The 25,957-nt window shown below is 35.7% G+C and overlaps 2 protein-coding genes and 1 pseudogene across 2 annotated transcripts; all 3 read left to right on the top strand.

Annotated features, from left to right (window-relative positions):
• The first annotated feature begins 6,570 nt into the window (after window positions 1-6,570).
• On the top strand, window positions 6,571-8,968 carry LOC132545280 (uncharacterized; annotated as a pseudogene).
• A 1,523-nt stretch (window positions 8,969-10,491) lies between these two features.
• LOC132545279 (uncharacterized) lies at window positions 10,492-15,585 on the top strand. Its single transcript, XM_060208954.1, has 5 exons — window positions 10,492-11,522; window positions 12,431-12,554; window positions 12,802-12,925; window positions 14,421-14,561; window positions 15,413-15,585. The coding sequence occupies exons 1-5, from the start codon at window positions 10,492-10,494 to the stop codon at window positions 15,583-15,585; spliced, it is 1,593 nt and encodes a 530-aa protein (XP_060064937.1).
• A 5,172-nt stretch (window positions 15,586-20,757) lies between these two features.
• On the top strand, window positions 20,758-23,335 carry LOC132545278 (uncharacterized protein K02A2.6-like). Its single transcript, XM_060208953.1, has 2 exons — window positions 20,758-21,458; window positions 21,544-23,335. The coding sequence occupies exons 1-2, from the start codon at window positions 20,758-20,760 to the stop codon at window positions 23,333-23,335; spliced, it is 2,493 nt and encodes an 830-aa protein (XP_060064936.1).
• The last annotated feature ends 2,622 nt before the right edge of the window (window positions 23,336-25,957 follow it).

Below are 25,957 nucleotides of genomic sequence, written 5' to 3'. Positions count from 1 at the left end.
AGATGCATATTATCTGTTCCCTGTCAATGAGAAAGGTCATTACGAATCTGTCAAGAGCTTGAAATTATGAAGTCCTGTAATTTTGTCACAACAAATTTGATTTAGACCAAGCATATTATCAGTGTATATCTCTTCTTTGGTTTAATGTCTGTTATCTTCCCATTAAAAAGCTTTTTCTTGAAACGGATAATTCTTGACAATTGAAGAGTAAGACCATCAATATTGATAGAAATTTGTGCTTGTTGAAATAGTGTTTTACTTTATAATGATATAGATAATATTTGGATTTTAATTATTTAAACAAATGGCTTGATTAGGCTCCTTATTCTCTAAGTTGATTGGCTGATTAATGTCGATGATTGGCTGATTAATGTTTAGTTATTGCTGTAACAATTGTAGAAGTACAGTTGAGTGGTGAAAATAATCGGAATCTAATATGGTAGATCTAGCACATAATAGCTTATATCACTAGAGTGTTTACAGGTATCATTGTTACAAGTATTGCTTCATTCAGTTGCTTTATTTTCGTAACAACTTTAGATTTATGTGGTAGCTTTAACTTATCTTAAACTTTTAATTTTCTTTTTTAAAGGAATCTACAGACAAAGAAAGCCTTAAGAAAACAGGAGCTCCAGTACTTGTAGTTGTGGGGGACTTCCACTCTCGAAATTGTACATGCTACATTACAGGAGAAAGAGAATTCCTTTCGGACTCGGATGATGTTGTTGAGAGTATTTACCTTCTGATGTCATATTTTTTTCATTTTAAACATCAAATACAAAAAGGAAGTTCAAAATACATTCTGCATGATTGAAAACTTCTTTCATTTAAAATGCACCAAGCCAACAAGGAAAACCATCTCTCTCATGGAGAAACTAAAGAAAACCACAAAGATGTAAGTATATAATATATACATTTGAGTAAATCTTTATTTATACACTTGTATAAGTATTTGTTGAAAGTAATCAGCAAACTCCAAGGTTGAGCACACACAAACAAAAAATATATAACTCATGCAAGAAAATAATAGGGTTTTGATAGTCCAGGTGGCAGGGCCAGAATGGTATAAATTTTAGTTCACCTCCGGTAGAGAGAGGGAGCTATGTTGTTACCCTGGCATCACCATGTGTTACGGTATTGCTGCAAGTTGTTGAACATAGGACATAGTTCTTCATATCAACTGATGTAAAGGGACATTTTAATTTCTGATTGGGAAAATATGAACATGAAATTAGGAAAATACATAAAAATTCCCCTGGGGAAAGCAGCCTTTAGTTTATTCTCCCTAAACTTCAAACTTCACATGGTGCTTCCTCACCAAAAGTGTTTGCTTGGGATTGTTTTTCAGCTCCAAGGGTCAAAAGTCAAGGTCACTGTTACTATGAATAGAAAATAAGTTTTTTCATGATAACTTAAGTTCCCTGTGGCTCACCAGCTTAAAACTTCATAACCTGGTTCCTCACCAAAGTTCATGCTTGCTATTCAGGTCCAAATGTCAAAGGTCAAGGTGACTGTTACTATAAATAGAAAAGGAGGTTTTTCGCGATAACTTAAGTTCCTTTTAGGCAATCAACTTCAAACTTCACATGGTGCTTTCTCACCTTGCTCTGTAGGCAACACATCCACTTCCGTGGAATTCTTGTTACTTGATAATAAATGCCAAATTTTAAATTGTATTTAATATTAAATTTGCTTTCAGGTAACCCAAAGAAACATCTGTGAGCTACCTAGTGAAATCCTGGTATTGATATTCCGCAACCTTGGCCTTGTAGAGTTAATAAGAAATGTCACCCCAGTATGCAGCTTATTCCACAAAATTGTCCATGAAAACTCCACATTATGGCGCCATTTTCCAGGAGAAGACTTACTTAACGATGAGGAACCTCTGACATTTTCCCCAGAAACATTACAAATGGTGATGAAACATGCGCACATTTTTCATTGTGTAGAATTGCCTTTTTTGGTGTGGAACCATTCGGTACCTGAATTAGACTTATATCTCACCATTGGTCTTTCAAAGGCAAAATACATTGTGTGGTTAGATTTACATGGTGTGTGCTTGTCAACCTTAAGCTTTCTTGTGAACATGGAAAACCTTCACACCCTCTGTTGTCAAGCTGTGCCAATTTATGTAATGAAGATTTCACTGTATTGAGCAAATTGAGAAACTTGTTCATTCTTGATATTTCATATACACAGCTTACTGCAACATACATATGTGCCATTATGCCTCAAGGTATTGGCCACTTGGACTGTGCTGGAATAAAGTTCTGGCCAGATGAGTTGAGAATGTTGCTAGAAAAATTGTCTGACAGTCTTGTCTCTATCTCCCTGAGTGTTTATACAGAAGATTTTCTAGAGGCAGAATATAGGTCTTTACGCCAGGAGTATAATGAGACCATGATTTCTGTTTACCCTAGCTATTGGATAACGTAAAGAAGGTGTTAAATTGGAAGTTAAATGACACAAGACTATTCAAATTGAAATTGATCAAAATTTAGCACTTGGAAAGTGTAATAATTGTAATGAATATATTTTTTTTTATAAATATGTGAGATGGATTAAGTATATCCTCAAGCATTTTATTCAAGTTTAACAGTTTGTCTTTTAAAAACTGGGATAAGCCTTGTGGTTCAATAATCTGGTATCATGTGATATTTTAATCCCCAACTTAGGCACTGAAGTTTTCTTCTCTGTCCATCTGCCTTTTATTTTCTGTTGATATTCATGCCAGGTGCAGTTATTATGAATGTATTTTTGTGATACAATGTGCATTTTTATTAAAGTTTATATAAGGCTCAACAAATGTTAAATGGATACAGTTACTGTATACCAGTATTGTATGTTGACTAACATGTACAATGGTAACTTTGTACTTGCTTTATTGTTTCATTTATCTCAATTTTGAGATTTCTGATATAAATTGATTTTATTGAATTTTGTTTTGTGGACATTTTTTATTGTTCTGGAAACAAAATTACGATCTGATGTGAAATATCTTTCACCGATCAATGCTTTTCACCAGTGTATACATGTATAATTCCTTAACTCCTTTAAATATGCCAACACCAGGCTGTTTGTTGTTTTTTATTGTTTAAGCTCTACATCATGAAGAATTTTAAGTTTCTAAAGTAACATGCTTGGGTATGCATTATAGGCCATAGGACAATTGATGAAGTAATCTTAGTTAATTTTGGTACCAAAATACTACAAAGAATCTGAATATTTAATAATGATAGATGTTTTCAGATATGAGAAGAAAAGGTCTTTTGACATAGATCTAATATTTCATTTTATTTGACTTTAAAAGTAAAAACGTTAGCCTGATTGCATTGAAAAACTATAGGATGTTAACATAATAATGGCAGTTTATTCCAGTGAAAACTTTTCACTTGTTTATATAATGTGCTGATTTTAGTTTCCAAAAATATTAGACTGGGTCTGTTAGCTGCATAATTCTATCCAATAGTGAAATGTGCTTCTTGTTGTTAAATATTTGAATAATGGACTAAATAGTTTTAATACAAGCTGATTACATGCAGATGCTAGGTTGATAAATGAATGTCATATTGATAGAAATGTGGATACCAAATATCAGATGTGTTAAAAATCAATTAAGATACAATTTAATGTGTGATTTTTATTTTGCAATGATAATTCAAGAATTGAATTTTGTGTTTGTAGTAATTTTGTGATATTATTCTCCAGGATAAATTTCATTTTGTAGAACTTGGGTGACCATATTGGCTTTTGTGCCTCTTGTTATAAAAGATTTGAATAATGAACTATAAAATACAAGGAAATTACATTCTGTTGAAAGTTTTGAATATCATTTTGATTTAATTGGAGAAAATGTCCAAGATACTGGAAATCAAATGTGTTGTAATACAATTGAAAGTCGAATTTAAGAGAAGATGAAAGGTACAATTTCCTGTTTTATTTTTTGAAATTATGATTCAGTAATTGAATTTTGATTTGTAATAAATATGTGTAATTATATTCTGTATTTGTCATTGATGTTTATGGATTGGAAGGCAGGAACAAAACAACCAACTTTACACATACAGTACACTGTAGTTATCATGTAATGACTCTAGATGACCATTATTACTTGCTCAATGCTAATAGCTTTTAGGATAATGATACAGCAATATTCATAATAATTATATATAACATCAAACATTGCTTATCAGAACATATACAGTTGGAATATTGTTTGATAATAACATTGTATTAGCATATTTGTTTTTTTTTCTGTTGTCAGGCAGCACATCTTTATCTAGTGCAATTTGATAACTCATTAGTGTACTTTTTTATTGGTTCAAATAGAGTGTACAAATAAATATACATAATGCAGTGTTCTAATACAAGTAATCGAGTGTATTTAGAACCAAATCAAGAAAAGGGGTGTTACATAAACCTTTATCTGGTGTATTTCTACACTGAAGAGGAGTTCTGTAAATCAGTGTCTGGTGTACATATTTATCTACACAAAAGAGGGTGTTACATAAATCCATATCTGGTGTATGTAAACACTGAAGATGGTGTTACATAAATCTAAATTAAGTGTACAGCTGCAATAACCAGTTAACACCATTTTTGGTGTTATGTGACGTGGTGTAAACTTCAACCTTTAGAGTTGCCACCTTTTTTGGTGTAATCTCACTGATAATATTTTACAGTGTACAAAATTGGAACATTCCACAAATTCTATTTCTACATGTACAGTATAATAAAAAATGAATGTAATGTTTACTCAATGAAACTTGAATTAGTTTTATGCATTTTGAATAAACAAGTTTCATCTGTCTACCTCATGTCCATTGCTGATAAATAAACTCAAGTGGAATATTCCAAAAAAGAAGAAGAAAAAAAACCCACAGAAATGAAAAAAAGTATGCGAAACAGTAACATGCAACAAAATAATGATGTACAGAAATTCAAATTTCCCACACGGAAAACTGCATGTTCAGACGAACATTTATGAGAAAAAATACTCAAGTTTGACAAAACATTGTCAAAACAATGAAGATCCTTTTTTTTACAAATCTCTCAGTCAATTTTGTCATAAACTGTTTATAATGATGGAGTACGTACTTTCTGTGAAATTTAGAAATTAAGCAAAGTTAAAAATATTTTCAATTTGTTTTAATTTTTTGGTATTCTGACCCTACTATTAAAAAGGAATTCTGTTGTTAGTGACCAATTATCATAATTTTCAAAAGATCAACAAAACATTAAGAAACAATCAGATTAATGTTCCAGTTTCTTTACTATCAACTTCACTTTTAAGGTTTTAATATTGCTTGAGGTTTTTAAAGCCTTTGTAAATGAGAACAAATACCATACCAACATGCTAACAAAATCATAATTCAAACTCAATTAATCACCATTAAATCAAGGGCAACATCAAAACAAAGGCAAGCTCTACTTGGAGAGTCCCTGAAAAAAGTACAAGAATAAGATCCATGTGTTCCTGAAGTGTTTAAGCGTCTTCTGCTACATCAATGACACCCTCATGTAGACCGTGGATAGCTACATGTAGGTCAATTCAAGTTTAAAGGTCTTTATATATAAATTGATATATACCGTATAACAGTGTTGTTATTAGTACTAGGAATCTGTTGAAATTTCCTGATCAATCATCAACTTTGTGTAACTGACGGATTATCGATTAAAGTCTGTTTTGGATATTATTCAAGTCTAAATATGTATTATGTGAAATGTTTTAACTGCATTTTTATTAATTACGACAACTGTTGTGTACTTAAACCATCTTTTTGTGTGCTTGTTATTAAGTAAATTGCACAGAATACTTTTCAATAATTTTATTAATGTTGAAAATAATTTCAATGTTGAAATAATTTATTTTCTTACATCACGATGTCAAGTATTTTTTATGAAAATCTTTTACAGATTTCTTACTTAATAAATTGATCAAGCATCTCGGATAAGTGATCCTCAATGAACTTGATTAATCGAAACAACACTAGTTGTTATGCCCACCTCTTACCACAAAGTGTGTGATCAAATGGACTAAAGCCATTCAAAAATATGGTCTAAAAAATGTCTGACCTCATGTCGTTCAAGGAAACAGAACATTTCCTAACAAAATTGTGGTAGCGACCATAAAATTTTCTTATAATCTTCATCATGCTGCCACATGAGTTTGTTTACCAGCTGTCTAGATCTTATGTAAAACTCATGATATCTAGTACAAGCCCATGAATATCCGATCAACTGGGGACATGGAGACATCATGGGTAGGGGAAGCAGGGATATAACTGTGCATAAAAGGGAAATTGACAATATTTATACAAAACCTTAACCTTGACAATGGAATTGATAGTGAATATAACCTATCATGTAAATAAATCTGTGTCTCTGACTGTTCTGTTAAAATATAAGATTAATTGGTGTTTAGATTAATGTTCTTTTGTTAATTTGGATAATTTGTGATATTTGACCATTTTTAGTTAATTGACACTTATCGCCTAGTTTGGCGATTGTTTTGGTTTATCTTATCGACTAGTTGGGCCTCCTCGTGTTTTTGGATAAACAGGTTAGGCAATGGCGGCACCCATAGTTGCGGCGTGCTCGCACAGGATACATTTGTATATGGCATTTAACAAAGATTTCTGGCAGTCTAGTGGCTCACACTCTGTAAGTAAATGGCATTACGTGTTATCTATGTTAATGATTGACTGTCATAGTGTAGTCTATGCATATTAGGTTTGATTATGGTCAAAATATTTGTAAACACATGCTATCGATAAACTTTGAATTTCTCGGAATCCAGTGTACTTTTGGTTTCAACAACTTTGGTTACATGGCGTTATGTGTATATAAATACCTTTCATTACGCATTCTAGTCAATTATAGATGATAGTTATAAAATAATGTGAGACATTTAACTGATATTTCATCTTGATATTCTTGAGTTGGTGCATTAATATAGACAGGTTAAATATTTTGTGTAGGTTTGTGGTATGGCATGGCCGATGATTTGACGCCAATTTGATTTATCGTTTGACAACATTTGTGGATTTTCTGGTGTTAATTTAGTTATATTCCATCGGTTAAAACGATTTGGAAGTCTGGTTTGTGGCAATAAGTTAAACTGGTATTTAGCGTCATATCTCCGGGTACGTCATACGTATACGGTTTCTATAATTGTACGTCATATGAATTTGTATTGTCATTCCATTTGTAAGTATTTGTTCTGTTTTGATTGTAGGTTTTCACCGCATTTTGATTAATACATGGTGACACTTTATGCAGAGTTGTTTGTTCTCAATTCGTACGGCATAACACTGACATTAACTCTTCTTTTTTTTAAGGTGAATCAGGAATCCGGAGCCGGAAACAAAATCCAAACTATGATTTATACCTGAAAAAACAGAAAGATGAAAAAAAGCAAGAGATCACCTGAAAGAAAGAGTTTTAAAGAAAGACACACATGCATTGGAAAAAAAGGCAAGAATGTTGGAAAAGCAGAGGGAGCGGCAAAAGAGATACATGGAAAAAAAGAAGAACAGAGACCAAGACCATCCAGGTGAATATCAAATGAAAGTTTCAAAGTCAAAATCCCCAAAAGTTGTTATACAGACAAGAAAGAGTATTAAATCTAAAAAGGAATATAATCGTATCAAAAAACAAGAATCCCGTGCCAGAATGTCTGTACAGAAGAAACATTGGATAAAAAAGAAAGACCGAGAAATAAAAAGAGTCAAAAGACAACAGATCACTAACACAAAACGAAAACTTGAAACCTCATTAACAAACATAGAAAAAACACCATTTTCTTCAAAGAAAACTGAGTGGAATGTAACTTCAAAAGTCAGACAGGCTTTCCCATCATCACCAAGGAAGTTTGTGAAAGTGTTGGACAATTTACAAAAAAATCTCTCTCCACACAAGAAGGCAGTGATTGAAACAATCTCAGTCAAAAATGATGAAGAATTATTGATAAAAACCCTTAAAAAAAACACTAAAAGGTAAATCAGCACTGAAAGAAGTAGCCAGGCAGTATAAAAACAAGAGTAGAAGATTTGTTGCGAAGAAACTGGAAATGAACAGAAGAACAATCAGTTTAAATCAGAAAAAGGTCACTAAAGGTAAGAGGTGCAATGCTGTAAATGAAACTATCAAGAAGTTCTACTTTCGGAGGATATTTATAGAGTTGTGCCCCAGAAGCATTAAACTACAAACGCTGGTCCAGGTTACTTGATGCAAGTGACAGTGTCCGGCATTGTACAACAGAATTATTTTGTTGTGTATATTGCATAAACATACGAAAGAAAATGCTGACATTAAGTCGACACGTAAAAAGAGAATCCAAAGTTACCTCCGAAGGTAAAATATGCGAGATGTTGCTTTGTCCTAAGTCAGATGCAGAGAGGTTCTTCAAGATGGATTGTATAAATGGAACATGTAAAACATGTGGTCCGAGGGAAACCAGAAAACAAAAGCTTAATACTTTTCATCAAGAGATCTCAGATGAGACGCTATTGACCTGGAGTAGATGGACCTACACTGAAATTGAGAAAAAGAAAAAAAGTATCCTCACTACAAGACAAGGACAGAAACATGAACTGCTCGAAGAATTCCTTAAAGACATTGAGGAGCCAACGTCAGGAACATCTTTTTTCAACACTTGAACACTGCCAATTGGCAAACTATGCAGTTTACTTCCATCAAACAGAACCTGCCTGAAAACTGCCTATTGCAAGTAATGGACTTCGCAAGAAACCGGGAGGTAAAATACCAGGATGAAATCAAATCGGTGTATTACAGTAAGGAACAAATTACCATCCATCCCATTGTGTCCTACTATAAATCCCAAAATAGAACTGTCCGTGAGTCAGATGTTATCATATCAGAGGATATCAACCATGATTATCATGCTGTCCAGCACTATCAGGACATTGTTTTGATAACTACAGCAATAGTGTTCATGACAAACTAGCCTTGTACATGTTGATGTACAGCATTAACATTGTTGTAACATGATATGTATTTCAAAATAATGTAACAATATTCCATGATTTATCAAAAGTTTATTTCAAAAACTCTTGGATCTCCTGTTATATTTAAAAACCCTTGTGTTGATGAAAATTCCATGTCTGTTTTATGTAGTTTAGTAAAGTGCATTTTGTTTGTTTCAGGGAAGCTGAAAAACAACAAGTATCTCTTAAAGAAGTATAAAGTAGATATTGAGATAACTAAACAGGTAAGAGTCCAAAGGGTTACACTGCTTGCATAATGATTTGTTGTCTACCACCTCAGCATCTTGTGAACTGTCTACCACCTTAGCATCTTGTGAACTTCATTCCAATTTGTTGTCTACAAACTCAGCATCTTGTGAACTGTCTACCACTTCAGCATCTTGTGAACTGCCTACCACCTCAGCATCTTGTGAACTGCATAATGATTTGTTGTCTACCACCTCTGCATCTTATGAACTGTCTACCACCTCAGCATCTTGTGAACTGCCTACCACCTCAGCATCTTGTGAACTGCCTACCACCTCAGCATCTTGTGAACTGCATACTGATTTGTTGTCTACCACCTCAGCATCTTGTGAACTGCATACCAGTTTGTTGTCTACCACCTCAGAATCTTGTGAACTGCATACTGATTTGTTGTCTACCACCTCAGCATCTTGTGAACTGTCTACCACCTCAGCTTCTTGTGAACTGCCTACCAATATTGTGCCTACCACCTTGATGTCTTGTGAACTTCCTTCCTCTTCAGTGTCTTTTAAACAGCCAAGTAAACTAGATGTACATGGTTATCATTCCAGTTCTAAATTCAGTTCGTCTCCTGATTTTGTGAGTGTGAAAGATTCCAATGGTGAGAATTATCTATTCAAAGGTGAATTTGGGATGAAAGATGGGATGACTACTTTCCTTCAAACTGCTGTGGTAGCACCAAATCCAACCTTATCACCATACATGTATTCTGACAATCAAACAGCTGATAACTTAGAGTGTGATATGGATAGTGATCAAAGTTTTGAAATGTCTGATGAAAGCACTGTTGATAACTAGTGTCTCGGAATATTCACCATATTCAAGTGATTCTAGTGAAGATGATGAGATGATAGAAGAGTCAAAATCAAACGTTACATCAAAGAGAGGTATTGCTTCTTCTTCCAGACTTAAAGTAAAAAGATTGAAAGTGGAGAAAGGGTCTGAAATTGTAGAAGATAGTGATTCAGATCTGTCAGATATTATTCCAAATGTTCCATGCTTTGGACCACTGTCACTGAATACAGAACCACATGACAGTTCTGAACAGGAGGATGAAAGTGATCTTGATGAAGATGAAATTTTCCGAGATGAAGATTGTTAAAGCATTTTTGTGAAAAAAATTAGACATTCTTCAACCAGTAAAAATGGAAAGGCTAAAAGAAGTGACCGTGTTTACAATACCAGAAATTGCTGTCCTTTTTGCAAAAAATTATGTTCCAGTTTTGCACAGCATGTCATGTCAAAACACCATAGAAATGAACCTCTTGTAAAACAGCTGTTGTGTGCCAAAGGAAAAGACAAAAAGTTATTGTTAACTGATCTTAGAAACAAAGGAAACAACCAGCACAATGAAGATGTGCTTAAAGCCAAGAAAGGAGAACTACTCCTTTCTCGCCGGTGCAATGAGAAAAAATTCAGTGTTTCCAACTATGGACCTTGTCCAAATTGTCTGTCTTGGATTCTTTTAGCAAATATACATAGACACAAGTGCACAACAAGTAAGAAATCAGCTTCTGTACATGTTTCAAAAGGAAATCTCCTCATTCAAAGTGCTGTATTAGCAGGAAGGGTTACTGGAGAGGCTGACCAAACTTTGGTAAGGGAAGTGTTTCCAATCATGAAAGACTACAAAGTTGGTGTCTTGGCAAGACAGGACAGACTAATTGTAGGTTTAGGAAATCAGTGGATGCGCCGTAACGTTGGTAACAAATTAATGCGGAAATATTATGCCTCTGCAGTTATGCGACTTGCCAGCAGGCTCCTAATTCAGTTGAACAGCATGGTAACTCCTGCCAGTGGAAAGGACCTTGAGTCATACATTCATCCAATGTATTTCACTGAAATTGCAAAAGCTACATTAAAAGTTGCAAGACAAGATGAGGATGATGAGGAGAAGATTGAAGCCCCATCTAATGCCATCAAATTAGCATATGACTTAAAAAGAATGGGAAATCTAAAGCTTGCCAATGCGATTAAGCAATGCGACAACATAAAGAAATCTGAGGCAAAGGATTTCCTAAAATTGATGCAATTAGAATGGACAACAAAGCTGTCTAGAGTAGCATTAGAAGAGAGGAAGCACTTGAAGAATAAACCTCTACCTTTACCCGAGGATGTCCAAAAGCTGGCGGTATACTTGCGTTCTGAAATGGAAAACTTCAACATAGAAGACACTTCATATGAGAACTTTCGGAATGGTGTTATACTGGCTGAGGCTGGGCTTATAACCTACAACAGACGGCGACCAGGAGAGATCCAAGCACTGAGGTATTATAATCCAAGTTATTATAATGTGATTGAAGGATTAAAAGAATCTTCCCCTACCTTGAGTGTGTGACTGTGAAACGCTTTGGGTAATTTTCTTGATTGTCTAATCCTTGGATTATATGAAGTATGGAGATTTCTCTGTTATATTCTCTTGATAATGATGATTATTTTCCCATCATATTTTCCTGCAATTACCATAGTGTCAGGTATATAATTTTGGGTTGGGTCTTGTCTTTCCCTTTGGCATATAGGTTAGCCTTGCTGAGTAGGTGTGTTGTGTGTAAAATTTGATCATGGTGACCTACATTTTGACTTTGACCTATATAAGAGAAAAAGGACTTTCCAGTCCATATCTCTTACTCTACTAGTCACTGGAACTTCATACTAAACATATTGGTTCACCTTGCTAAGGTGGTGGTCTAGGTAGTACTACATAATTCTTAATTAATAATTACATCTTGAACCTTCATAAAAAAATCTGTCTTGAGACCCATCAAAGTCATCTAAAATATCAGCCATTGCAACTTTAAATTTGGCTTACAGGTTTGTCTGTCCAGCACCAATTTTAACTTCTTATCAGCTTCTAAAATAAATTGGCAAGTTTCTGATATTTGGCAGGTACATTCCCTAGATCATAGCGGACAATATCTACAAAAAGCAGATGAACCTGTCTCAAGGTCATTGGGGTCAAATATCAAAATCTTTAAGCAATTTATGATCAACTGAATCCTTAACTTTGGTAAGGTAAATGTTTTGGAGTTAGTTGGAAATGATTGGATCTAGGAGCTACCCTCTTTAACACGTAAGGTATGTCATTAGTTTGATATGTAAACTTTGAATACCAGGTGGTCGATGTATGCAGGGCCATTGGACCTCTTGTTATAATTCAATTTACTATGTTCTTGCAGCTTGATGGCCTATGAAAACAGAAAGACATGTATTGATGAAGTATCTGAGGAGATTGCACACAACCTGAGTTCCTTTGAGAAGAAACTGGTAGAATCACAGGATGTGATTGAAAACAGAGGAAAGGTTAGCGCAGAAATCTAAAAAGAAGTCTCATGATCTTAGCTGTTTGAAAACAGTGAAACATGCATGTATTATTTTAATTGACATGCAGATAGCTGTCAAATGTATCAAATGAAAATTGAATCTTGTTTTGAATCGGTCTCTTGAAGAGACTATGAGTCCAAGTTCTGAAGGAAAAAGTGATAGTCCCAAAAATATTCTTTATGTTTCAGCAAAGTCAATAAAGTTCTTTATATTTTACATATTACAGTGTGGCAAATATGTGCCAGTGATAGTGCCATCACACATCAGAAGGATTCTAAAATATCTAGCTGACCCAGGGATAAGGAGGAATGTGGGAATTCCTTCCAAACCATACATATTTGCAACTAACAGTAAGTACTTGAGAATTAGTGTTTTTCAATATTGGCATGGTATCAAATAAAAATGGTTGACAAAGGTTTATTTGGAAATTAAAATCATCGCAGAAACGCTATCCCTGTTGTACAGTGTTTACTGATATATGTTGAATATTTTGTTTGCTATTTGTAAATGATCTTAATATCACCTTGAAGTTGATGAGTGATACTTTTGTGGTGTAGAAAGAAATCCAATGTGCCATTTTATTTCTATCAAGGAGGTGGTGTTGTCCGATGATATGATGCTATTATATCTGTGACAGAGAAGGCAGGACTTACAAACCCAGAAAGAATTAGGGGGACAAACATGAGACGCCTCATGGCCACTCTAACACAGGTTGCATTTTAATGGTTGTATTTAATAACATTTATCAAATGAGTAATTGAGCAGTTTCCTTTCGGTTTTTGAGGTCAGGAAGTTTCGTATTAATTTTGACAGTTGAAATGGGGTCATCTGCTTGTTAATGTAAGAAAGAAAGTAACAATCTCTATATTAATACTTTTGAACAACTACTATCTTATGCACTACAGTTCATGGTTATGTGATACAAATAGAAAGAATAAATGCTTCAAATGAGTATGATGGTTTTCAGCTAAGAAAAGAATGGTTTGTCTGTGAACAGTAAAACAATGAAATTTAAAAACAGGAAGGAAGGATGCCTTTTTTACATCTGCTTCAGTCTTTGAAACATTTCAAATGATAACGAAAAAATGTAATTATTATTTTTTCAGGCTATAGAAATAAAACCTCAACAGCAGCAGTGGGTGGTGGATCACCTAGGCCATACACTTGATGTGCACAGAATCCACTATAAATGTACATCTGACGTGATAGAGAGGGTTGACATCGCAAAACTGCTGTTGCTGTTGGACAATAGAATGGTTGGAAAATTTAAAGGGAAAAAAACCTAGAGGAGATCCAGCTAGATGGTAATAAAGTCATGCTACAGTGCTTTAAACTTAAGTATTTTAGGTTACTGACCCAAGGGGTTGATATCACCTATTGCCATCATGCTTTGTCTGTCATCATGCTATTGCATAACCATTTCATTCAATAATTTCTTTGAAAAAAAAAGATCGGCAAAGAACATTAATATTTGGTATGTAGCGTGATAGGATGAAGGTCTTATAAGTTTGTCTAAATGAATAACTCCTTTTAAGGTCATAGGGTCAAATGTGTTTATAGTTCTAGTTATGATACTGTGGCACAATTCTACCTTCATTTACCATCATGACAATAATTGATGAGGAAATGATAAAGCTTAACAATATTCTACAAAAACTATAACTTGCAAAAGGGAAGAAACCTGTCTTAGGATTGATTACATGTAATGATATAATTTACTTAGAGAGTTTAAGAATAATTACTTCAACTCCATGAAATTGAAATTTTGTCAATGCGATGCTGCATTAAGTAGTTTCTTTTAATGCATATGCCTCTGTTAAAAAACATAATTCTTTCAACATTCAGAGTTGCTAGAAAACAGTAGAGATCTTGGAGAGATAGGTGGAGATGCAGAAAAAGCAAGTTTGGATCAAACAGAGGACAGCCGAGAAGATGGAGATTTCATCCCAGACCTTCTAGAACAGATTGAGGAGCCCACCAAAAGTAGTATGTATATAAATAATATCAAACAGGAAAAGGTTATGGGGGAGATTCGCCATGAATAATTTGGATCTAGGTAGCTGATTATAGAGACTTTGTCTCTCTTTATAGGTCATCTGACACAAAGAGTCAGGATGTGTCAAGCACCATCCTCTGTCCGTTGTCCGCCAGGTGTAAACTTTTCATATTTTAAGCTTCCTTTTCAAGTCCTACAAGTGGGATGGAGCTTAAACTTGCCTGAAAGAATCCCGAAATGGTCTAACCAAGTGTTGTTACTTTTTAGATTGATCTGAAGTTTCAGATTGGCGGCATATTGAAAAAGACATTTTAAACTTCTTTTCAATTTCTGTAAGTGGGATTGAGCTGTAAGTTAACAGAAATTCTTCCAAAATGGTTCTGGCCAAGTGTAATTATTTCAGGCTGGTCCAAAATCCATGAAGGCAGCCATGAACTTCATTTTGAAAAAGGGCATTAAACTTCTTCTGAAGTAGGTTTTAGCTGAAACTTACCTGATATGAGCCTAAGATGATCTTGAACAATTGTTGTTATTTTATTCGGTCAATCTGAACTTCAATATGGCTTGCATGGCTGCCATCTTGTAATTTCTGAAGGTCTTTCAGTTAGTTGACCATTGAAGCCTGTGGACCTCATTTTCCTTCAATAGCACATTGACCTCATTTTCCTTCAATAGCACATTCTCATAAGCAGGTTACTGTCTAGTGCATAGCTTTTGTGTCAGTAAATCCATCTTTTATACTTTATGTCTGTCTTTATTGATCTGTCAGGTAGTATGTTTGCTTGTGTTGATTTTATTATAACATATCAATAACCTTCAATTAAAATCTTTATTTCTGCAGAACCAGACAAAAGGAAGGCGCCAACTTTAAATAGGCACAAGTGGATCTTTAAAGAGTTGGAAGAACTTAAGGATGTTTTCAAGGAATTCTTCAGAAAAGACAAAACCCCAGGCAAAAAACATATTGAAGATGGAAAAAAGAGGAGGATTAATCTGGCGCTTGGACACATCTAAAATAAAAAAAAAAATTCTTGGCTCAGGCTTCATCCAGCTGATTAGGGACTGTCCCATTTGAGAATATTTCTCCAATCTCAGGACCCGGTTAAGCCAATGGCCATTTATCAGAATCACCTTGTTTACAGCATTTTTTTTGTCTTGCTCATGAATTCCATATTAACATAGAATTCCTTTCTAGTTGATTCTATGACAGCCCTAGGTTAAGGGTTTATTTTAGTTAATATGCCTCAATTGTCATAAAGACTTATGGATATGCCATGTAATTTTTGTAATGTTTCTTCAAGAACACTGACGTTAAAACATTGGGTGACTCCAGTATTTGTTGTTTCAAATAGAGTTGTTTTACATGTTTTTTACATTATATGATTACATAATTATTCCTGCTATTTCTAACAAAAACTTAAAAAATCTTCAACTTAACCTCTTGGCTTCCTTATGTCCATTATGGTGAATATTTTCCTTAGAATTAAGTCGATTTTGATAAATGATATCATTAAAAGATACTCAGTAGTATAACCCCAAGTAAGTTTGATTTTTTTCAGCAATAAGATTGTGAGAGGGATTTGTAAGCATTCTATTACACATTATACCTGTGTGGAGGAAGTGGAATGATTGGTTATGTAAAATCCAAATCATCCAAATAACATGTGCTGTACTTCTACAACAGTTCTCTCTTTATCTGTTATCTGTTTCTGGACAAATTAACTCGGCCCTGTTGACTTATTTATATGAAACCTGGCCAAAAGATATTTGGCTCACAGACAAATTGATCAATACCAAGGTCAAATGTCAAGGCCAAAAAATCATAGCTTAAGGTCAGATATTGTGATCTTTTCACAGATGGACCTTTTGTGATGACTATGAAATTAATGTGGTAAGAAATAAACAAGGAGTCACCTGACCAGAGGTTAATGTCACTTTATCAAAGGTCTTTGCTATCTTGCAACATATTTCACCAATTACCAGTAAGCGAGCTTGTATGATTGTCTCAGTGACCATCATGAACATTGATTGCTTCTGCTATTCAATGTTTTTATTAAATTTTCATATGAAAGAAAGCTACAAAAGGTCTTTAAAGGAAAGTCAGCATTTCAACTGCTAAAACTCGATTCTTTTCTACATACTTTCTTTCTGCATTACTCTTCATATAAATGCCAATATACAAGAAATGTATATATTTCGTAAAGGAGTTTATGTTCAAGCTTATTTTGATGTTTGTTTTTCAGACATTTTATCTACATTAACAGATGGTTGGCTATTCAAATTGTCCTGCGTCGATGGCCTATGGTCTGTCCGTCTATTGTCAAACAATTCTTGTTATCACTCTTCCTTGAGAAGTACAGGATGAATATTTCTCAGATTCCCTATGTTTGTTCCCCTTGCTACTGTTTTGATTTTGTTTCTGTTCAGACTGGCAGTCATAGCAAATTTTGACAAGGAAAAGGTGTTATAGCTATTTCTTGACAAGTATTGGATGAACCTTCTTTAAATTTCATTTGTACGTTTCCAATGGAGACAAGTTGTTCTGTTTTAATTTTGGGACTGGTCAGATATCTTGAATGCTGACAATGAAAGTTTATCTCTATTCTCCAAAACTATTTGGTGGATATTTTCAAGTACTAGTATGTTGCCAATCATGCCATTCAATTTGAGGAAAACAAAATGGCTGACAGGAGGCCATCTTGGATTTTAACAATGACAGTTTGTTATCAATAGCTTTTGAGAAGTAGTGGAGGGACTTCATATTTCATGTGTAGTCATTACATAATTATTATAAAGAAACACCATGATTAACAGAAAATAGAGTAATATAAATATGTTGAATTTAAGGTACGTTCCAGTAAAGGATTCCCTGAATTTTAAAACTTGTAAGAAATTAAAGACAAAACAAAGGTAGAGACTATATTTTAAGATCTGATTAAAGATCTTCCAATGGTGGGTTGGTGCAAAGATCTCCCTGGGATCTCTTGTTTCATATTGCTTAAAAAAGTCGATGTTGGTATATCATGGTATAGGTGAAGTATGATCTGTTTATATGACAGATGAATGGAAAATATTTTGTAGGTTATAATTTTGCAAATATGAGATTTCTTTTGTACACTTTTTGCTGAAATGTTTTTCAGGAGAGTAAGAAATTGTACACGAATAAACAATAAATAAAAGATTTATATATTGGTAATGAGTCTCTAATGTCTTTACTGTACCAGGAAGTTATTTGTAATTACTGTATACAGTACAGTGTATGAAATCTCATTCATACATGCACATTAGAAAATATTCATTTACAAAGTGATTCGTTGTTTGATAGAGTATCACTTTTGATATTCTACAGATAGTTCATTCTGTAATGATTATCTCAAAATGAATAACTGATCCCTTCTGGTAGAAAACTCACATCAAGATCTGCATTTATAACCAGTCACTTGTCGAAATGGGATCAGCTTTGTTTCCTCTTTTTTCTCACTTCAATAATTATGACTGCTTTCTTGACCAACAAGGAATCGGGTGGGAAAATATTTTCTACAGGGGGGTTTATTCTAAAATTATGAAATTTAATCTGAACTTTCTTTAGTTTTTACTTTCAATCTCAACTTTATAGGGATCATATTTTTGGTCACTGGAATGAAAACTCAAAAGTCAATAAGGGAAATGTCATAAATTGTGGAGCAAGTGCCACATATTACGATACTACATTTGTGCATCTGGAGAAACCCTTATGAGTATGGGTGCCTGAAAATGTGGGCAAGCATGTCTATCTCCTCATGACTGGAAGTATCTGTCAATATGGAGCAAATTTGTCTGTTGATATGAGATGAAAAATATAAGATACTAAATCTCTCAATATGGAGCAAATTTGTCTGTCAATGGGGAGTTAATTTATCTGTCATTACTGGGTAAATTTGTCTTTCAATATGGGATGAAAACCAGAAATAAAGACACAGTCTGGCAAAAGGGGGAAAGTTTGTCTGTCAATAGGGGGATGAGACAGAGTCTGTCAGTATGGGGCCACTTTGTCGGTATGGGATGAGACACAAAGTCTGTCAGTATGGGGCCACTTTGTCGTTATGGGGCCACTTTGTCGTTATGGGGCCACTTTGTCTGTCGATATGGGGCCACTTTGTCGAAAGGGATGAGACACAGAGTCTGTCAGTATGGGGCCACTTTGTCGTTATGGGGCCAATTTGTCGATATTGGATGAGACACAGAGTCTGTCAGTATGGGGCCACTTTGTCTGTCGGTATGGGATGAGACATAGAGTCTGTTAGTATGGGGCCACTTTGTCGATATGGGATGAGATAAGAGTCTGTCAGTATGGGGTAAATCTGTCTGTTGGTGTGGGATGAGACACTGGGGTCTGTCATTAAGAGGCAGATTTGTCTGTGGATATGGGATGAGACAGAGTCTGTCATTATTGACTTAATTTGCCTATCAATAACTAATAAAAACCAGATGTTAAAGACAAAATACATAACTAGAGTCTGCAATGCAAAGCACATTATTTTTAAGTCGAATTTAATGAGAAACTTTAAAGAATTTTTAATTTGTTGCAACTTGAGTTATACAACTACAACTTGTAATGACATGAACTATTATAATAACTGCTCCCTATATAATATCTAAGTAAGGGATGCTCCCCAACAACTTCCGCTTCCGCTATAGTCAGCATGGCTACCACACATGTAAATGACCATCAGACAGAATACAGTCATATCAGTATTTAAAACGGACTTGTTGAGTTATTGCATGGTGTCAGAAGTAACAGTAGATGTCCAACGTCAAGGATGAGTGATTATTTTCCTGCGCCGAAGCCATTTTCCTTAGATGGGAACATTTCAGAAAGTTGGAAGCGCTGGCTACAACAATATGAGCTATACATGTGTGCCACTGAGAAGGATAAGAAATCTGAGAAACTACAATGTGCCACTCTATTATCGCTGGCAGGAGAGCAAGTTATAGAGCTGGTAGGTACATTTAACTTCGGAGAGGAGGAAAAGGATAAGATAGAACCTTTGAAACAGAAACTGTCTGAATACTGCATTCCGAAAAAGAATGAAACGTATGAGAGACATGTGTTTAATAGCAGGGTACAGAAATCCGGAGAAACATTTGATCAATTTCTAACAGAGCTCAAAGTTCTTTCAAAAGATTGTGGTTTTGGGAATCTGAAGGAAGGTCTGATTCGAGATAGAATTATAGAAAGGATCGGCAAAGATCAAACCCGGGCACACCTGTTAAGGGAACGCGAGCTGAATCTGGATAAATGCATTGATTTATGTAGAGCCGCGGAAAGAACTGACGTACAAATGAAAGGTATCGTGTCAGAAAACACTACTGAAAAGAAATCCGTAGATTTGATAAAGAAACAGTCTCAAAAGAATCCCAACCAGAGTTCATACAAAGGAAAAGGCCCACGAGTCCCGCAACATAATACATCTCGATGTCAGAAATGTGGAATGGATCATAAAGGAAGTCCATGTCCAGCTAAGGAAAAAACTTGTTATAAATGTGGTAAAACAGGACATTACCAGAAACTGTGTAGGACAAGAACCAATTTTAACAACAACAATTTGAAAACGAAACCAAAACACCAACAGAAAGTACACTCAGTCGAGACAGATCAACAATTCTTTGTAGATGCAGTACATGACAGCAACAAAACTGATGATTCATGGATAGTTAACATTGATGTCAATGGATGTGCTATACCGATGAAGCTCGACACAGGCTCAGATGTCAACATTATGGGTATTGCAGATTTTAATAGGATCAACAAGCAATGTCATAAAATTAGACTTCACCAGTCAACAGTTAAATTGACAGCCTACAATGGAGGATCTATCCCAACCAAGGGACAATGTGTACTGGACATAAAATACAAAGGTTTTACAAAGAAAGCGCTGTTTGTCATTGCTAGCAGTGTTGTTAAACCTATCCTAGGTAGAAAGCAGTGTGACAGTATGGGACTTGTCAAACGGGTACTGATGGTGGACAAGGAGGACAGTGTAAAATCACCAGATATTTTCACAGAGTACAAAGATTTATTTGAAGGGCTAGGATGTCTTGCCGACAAAGTAAAGATTAAGTTAAAACCTGATGCAGAACCAGTAGGAAACCTGTAGAAAGGTACCATTTGCACTCCACGACCAGTTGAAACAGGAGTTAGACAGGATGGAGGAACTACAGGTTATAAAACCTATTGAGGAGCCAACTGAATTTGTAAATTCCATGGTAATTGTACATAAAAGCAATGGAAAGTTGCGTGTTTGCCTGGACCCCAGAAACTTGAATAGGGCTATATGTAGAGAACATTTCAAGTTACCCACTCGTGAAGAAATTATGGCGAAGTTTGCTGGTGCAACAGTCTTTTCAAAGCTTGATGCATCAAGCGGATTTTGGCAACTACAACTGGAGGAAAAAAGTTCCAAATTATGTGCCTTTAATACTCCATATGGTCGATATCGGTTTCTTCGTTTACCATTCGGAATCTCCAGTGCACCAGAGATCTTCCATAGAACTATACACCTTTTGTATGAGAACATGAGGGGCGTGGATACATCCATGGACGATATCATAGTATGGGGAGTTGATCAGGCAGACCATGACAGAAACTTGCGAAACGTGTTAGATAAAACGCGAGAAGCTGGGTTAAAACTACAGCGTGAGAAATGTGAAATTTCTGTGCCCGAGCTAACATTTCTTGGAGATAGAGTTACAAAGAACGGTGTTAAGCCTGACCTCGAAAAGGTCAAAGCTATTCAAGACATGGAAAACCCCCAAGTGCAAAAACGATATTCAACGTTTCCTAGGGATGATCAACTACTTAGCGCGTTTTATAAGAGACTTGTCAACGCATACAGCACTCTTGAGAGGTTTGCTAGATAAGAAAAACTGTTGGGAATGGACAGATGTTCATCAGAAATCGTTTGAGAATTTGAAAGAAATTGTCTCAAACAGTCCAGTACTTCAGTACTACGACCCCACAAAGTTGATCAGGATTTCTGCAGACGCAAGTCAGAAAGGACTTGGCGCAGTACTTCTACAAAAGCACAACACCGAGTGGCTCCCTGTTGCGTATGCATCACGGGCATTGACGGACACAGAATCACGATATGCATCGATCGAGCGGGAAGCATTGGCGGTTGTCTATGCATGTGAAAGGTTCCACCAGTATGTGTACGGAGCAAAGTTTGAGGTCGAAACAGACCACAAACCACTATTAGCGATTTTTACAAAAGGTTTAAATGATTGTCCGCCCAGGATACAACGATTCCGACTACGGGTACAAAAATATGACGTAACCTTATTACATACACCAGGAAAGTATATGTACACTGCGGACACGTTGTCGCGAGCTCCAGTTCATGGTGAACAGTCCACAACCGAGAATGACGTTGAGGTATATGTTGATGGAGTCATGGCAAATATTCAAGTCGCAGATCGTAAACTTGAAGAGATACGTGTACAAACACAAAAAGATACAGTGCTCATTAGCTTAAAAAACACCATTATGGATGGATGGCCAGAGAGTCGCAGTGACTGTTCTTATGAGATACGACCATTTTGGAACTATAGAGATGAACTGTCAGTGATTAAAGGGATAGTATTCAAGGGATCCAGAGTGGTAATTCCTAAAAATCTCAGGAAAGACATGTTACAGAAAATACATGCTGGACATTTAGGCATGAGCAAATGTAAACAAAGAGCACGCGAAGTGTTATTTTGGCCTAGCATGACTGAGGACATAGAGAATTTGGTGAAAATTTGTGAACCATGTCAAGTTCACCAGAAACAACAGATGGCTGAACCATTGTTGTCACACCCAATACCGTCAAGACCATGGCAGAAAGTCTCAACAGACTTGTTTGAACTGGATAGAACCCCATATATTGTTGTCGTAGATGCCTTTTCTGGCTACCCTGAGGTGGTACAACTAACCAATCAAACCTCAACAGCGGTGATCCAAGTCATGAAGACTACTTTTGCTAGATACGGCATACCTGAACAGGTAATGAGTGATAATGGCCCTTGCTATAGTAGCAAGGAGTTTCTTAAATTTGCGGAGGAATGGGATTTTCAGCATGTGACTAGCAGTCCAGGATATCCGAAATCCAATGGTATGGCTGAACGAGCAGTCCAAACTATGAAATCCATTATTCGCAAATGTAAACAAACCAACCAAGATCCACACCTAGGATTATTGGCATACAGAACAACACCTATGGAGAATGGATTATCTCCTGCTGAGATGTTAATGGGTAGACAACTCCGCTGTAATTTGCCCATTGCAACTGGAAAACTAAACAAACCCGAAGACCACTATGTCATGTCGTGGAAAGAAAGACAGAGAAAAACACAGAAGTATTATCATGATCGGGTTGCAGTTAAAACGCTTGAACCACTCACAGAAAATACAAAGGTTCGACTTTGTGAACTAGGAGAAAAGAACTGGAGAAAATATGGAACTGTGATTGGTCCGGCAGGACCAAGGTCCTACAAGGTTAAGTTGAATGACAGAACAGTGAGACGAAATAGAAAGGATCTACGTGTAACAGATCCTAACCTTGAACGCGAACTTGATGTGGAACGTGAACCTGATGTTGAACGCGAACCAGAATTTGAAGTTGACTGCAAACCAGAACTTAACCCAGAGCCAGAACTCGGCAATAGTGACATTGAGACGAGTAACATGTACAAAACACGCAGCGGTCGTGTCATTAAAGCCCCCAAAAGGCTGATTGAGGCCTAAAGGAACTTGCCTTGTGTTATAAGACTGTATATATGTTAATGTTTTAGTAGTTGACTAGATAAGATAAATAACACAGAATACAATGGTGTAAAATGAACAATTTTAATTCAATTTGAATCATTTAAAATATTCATCATCTAGTCATATGTGAGCTTAACTAGTCAGTTTATATTGAGTTATTGTTAAAGTAGTTAAACCATGTTAGTTATTGTACATCTATTGACTGATTGGTGGCCATGTTTGATATTGTTAATAACATAGATCTTAACTTGAAAAAAGGGAGATGTAATGACATGAACTATTATAATAACTGCTCCCTATATAATATCTAAGTAAGGGATGCTCCCCAACAACTTCCGCTTCCGCTATAGTCAGCATGGCTACCACACATGTAAATGACCATCAGACAGAATACAGTCATATCAGTCTTTAAAACGGACTTGTTGAGTTATTGCACAACTCACTGCTTGAAATAATTTCCAAAAGCTATATTGGGCTTAGATTAAAACATTTAAATTCATTTCTCTTTCTCAGTACTTCAAAGTAACCTTTATAAAAGAAATATGTTTGATGGCAGTATTTCCTCACACATACACAATGTACTTACATAATTAGTGGTCCTCATACTGTGCAGACAAAAACCTGCACAACAGCCATTTATACCAACATAAATATTCATCCCACATAGTATATTTATCCTGATGAACAAATCCCCAGAATGAACTGACAAGCATTTCCCCATGATGTATGTTACGTAGGTATGTCTGTCTGTTTGTCTCTGTGTGTGTGTGTGTGTGTGTGTGTGTGTGCGTGTGTGTGTGTGTGTGTGTGTGTGTGTGTGTGTGTGTGTGTGTTCGTTTTTGTTACATACCGAGGTAGGATATAGTGTTACACATCCACGTACCGAGGTACCAAAAAAACTACCGAGGTACTTTTTCCCGATACCTCGGTATGTATACCTCGGGAAATGCGTCCATGGTTACTCTAAATTTCACCCACAAAGTTTCAGAGGTACCTCACAACAGCGGTGAAACGTTATGTAGGGTGTGCATTCAGATGTGGTGAGCTACAGAGCTTAGATTTTTCTTTCGCACACACCACACACGCGTTCTAAAAGAAGTGTTTCTATTGGTTCTTCGTAATTACGTCACACTCTATTTCATTGGTCAACATCTACACACCCACAGAAACAGAATACCGGCTTACCGAGGTAACAGGGCCTGAATGATTAAAAAATAAGTGGGCTATGAAGATTCAGGTGAGTTAGAGTATATTAAATAACTGATTGAATGAATAGCTAATTTTAAAATCCAAAGATATAGGTAGCTTTCAGTTCTAACTTAGTTCATAACACACGCTTAGCGAGGTAGTCCTAATTTTACTGTTACAGGTGTTTGAAAAACAAGCAGGACCTTTCGCCATAATCTCGTTCGCCCAGAGTCATTTCGCACCAAGTGATTCCTATCCCCCAACTCAAATTCTATTATGGTTTTGTTAGTCCTGTTTCGCCTTAACGTTATTTTTTGTTATAGGCCTAATGTTCAATAGAGGCGAAACAACTTCCCCTGGGCAAGCTGAATTTCGGGCGAAACCGTAATAGTAGTATCCGCCATTTGTTCAAACATGACGGATCAACGAAAAGCTGTTGGGTACATTTGTATGAAACAGTACCGAAGTTTTGATCAGTGCATATGTTATTGCACATTTCATGGGTTAGATTTTCATACTGATTTCTCAGAAAACAACAAAGAATATCCGTTGTTTGTGTTTTCGGTAAAAACACTGCTAAAAGTATCAACCTTTATTGTCGATAAGGATTTATGTTGTATGGTTGTAAATATTGTCAATGATGCGTAACGTTAGTTGCTTCAACAATTCCGAGTTACAAGTATTTCTGGACTGAAGAGGAACATTTGAAATTTTTGCCTTGCATGGTGTGTTTTTCTCTTTATTTTATGTGTAGTAGGAGGGAGGGGTAGAATCTGTTACGTAGGTCCTCGGAAGGCAGTTAATTTACATTTTTCTGCTAAATTTAAGAGAAGTATCAGTTCAATTAAGTATGCTATTAAGGACTCTACAGTAATTCTGGGAAACAAATAAAAGACAGGGGGTTGGGGGCAGAGCTCCCAATATTGACAAATAAAAGACATGGACCTATGTAAAAAAATGTGTACAGAAGGGAGTAATGAAAAATGTCTGCCCGTGCTGGGGCTCGAACTAGCGACCTTTCGCTCTCATGGTGAGCATCCTACCAATAAGACTATAAGAGAAGTTCTCCATAGACTGAGCTTGTAAGACCACCTATAACCTCCACTTCTACACTAGGTGATTGATGCATTTTTGACAAATACTATCAGGGATCGAGTTACATATCGAAAAAGTTTGCAAGTATATGTTTATGGTAAACAAATATGAACTGGGCCTATTCTTTTTGTTTACATGTTTGTGCACTGATTGTCTGTTACACAAAGTTTTTTCTGGTTAAATTACAGTGCCGACACTCACTAGGCCTACAGTATGGGGAGAAAGAGAAGAGGAGAACAGGAAGGAACAACCTCAAAAAGGAAACAGATAAAAACTGGTATTTTGCTGTCATATACATATAATTATACTTTCAACAAA

Source organism: Ylistrum balloti, unplaced genomic scaffold, assembly GCF_031769215.1.
Source record: "Ylistrum balloti isolate Yb309-2 unplaced genomic scaffold, AGI_CSIRO_Ybal_v1 Utg369838, whole genome shotgun sequence".
Taxonomy (NCBI): domain Eukaryota; kingdom Metazoa; phylum Mollusca; class Bivalvia; order Pectinida; family Pectinidae; genus Ylistrum; species Ylistrum balloti.
Note: the sequence above shows the minus strand (reverse complement) of the source record. Positions and strands in the feature narration are given on the sequence as shown.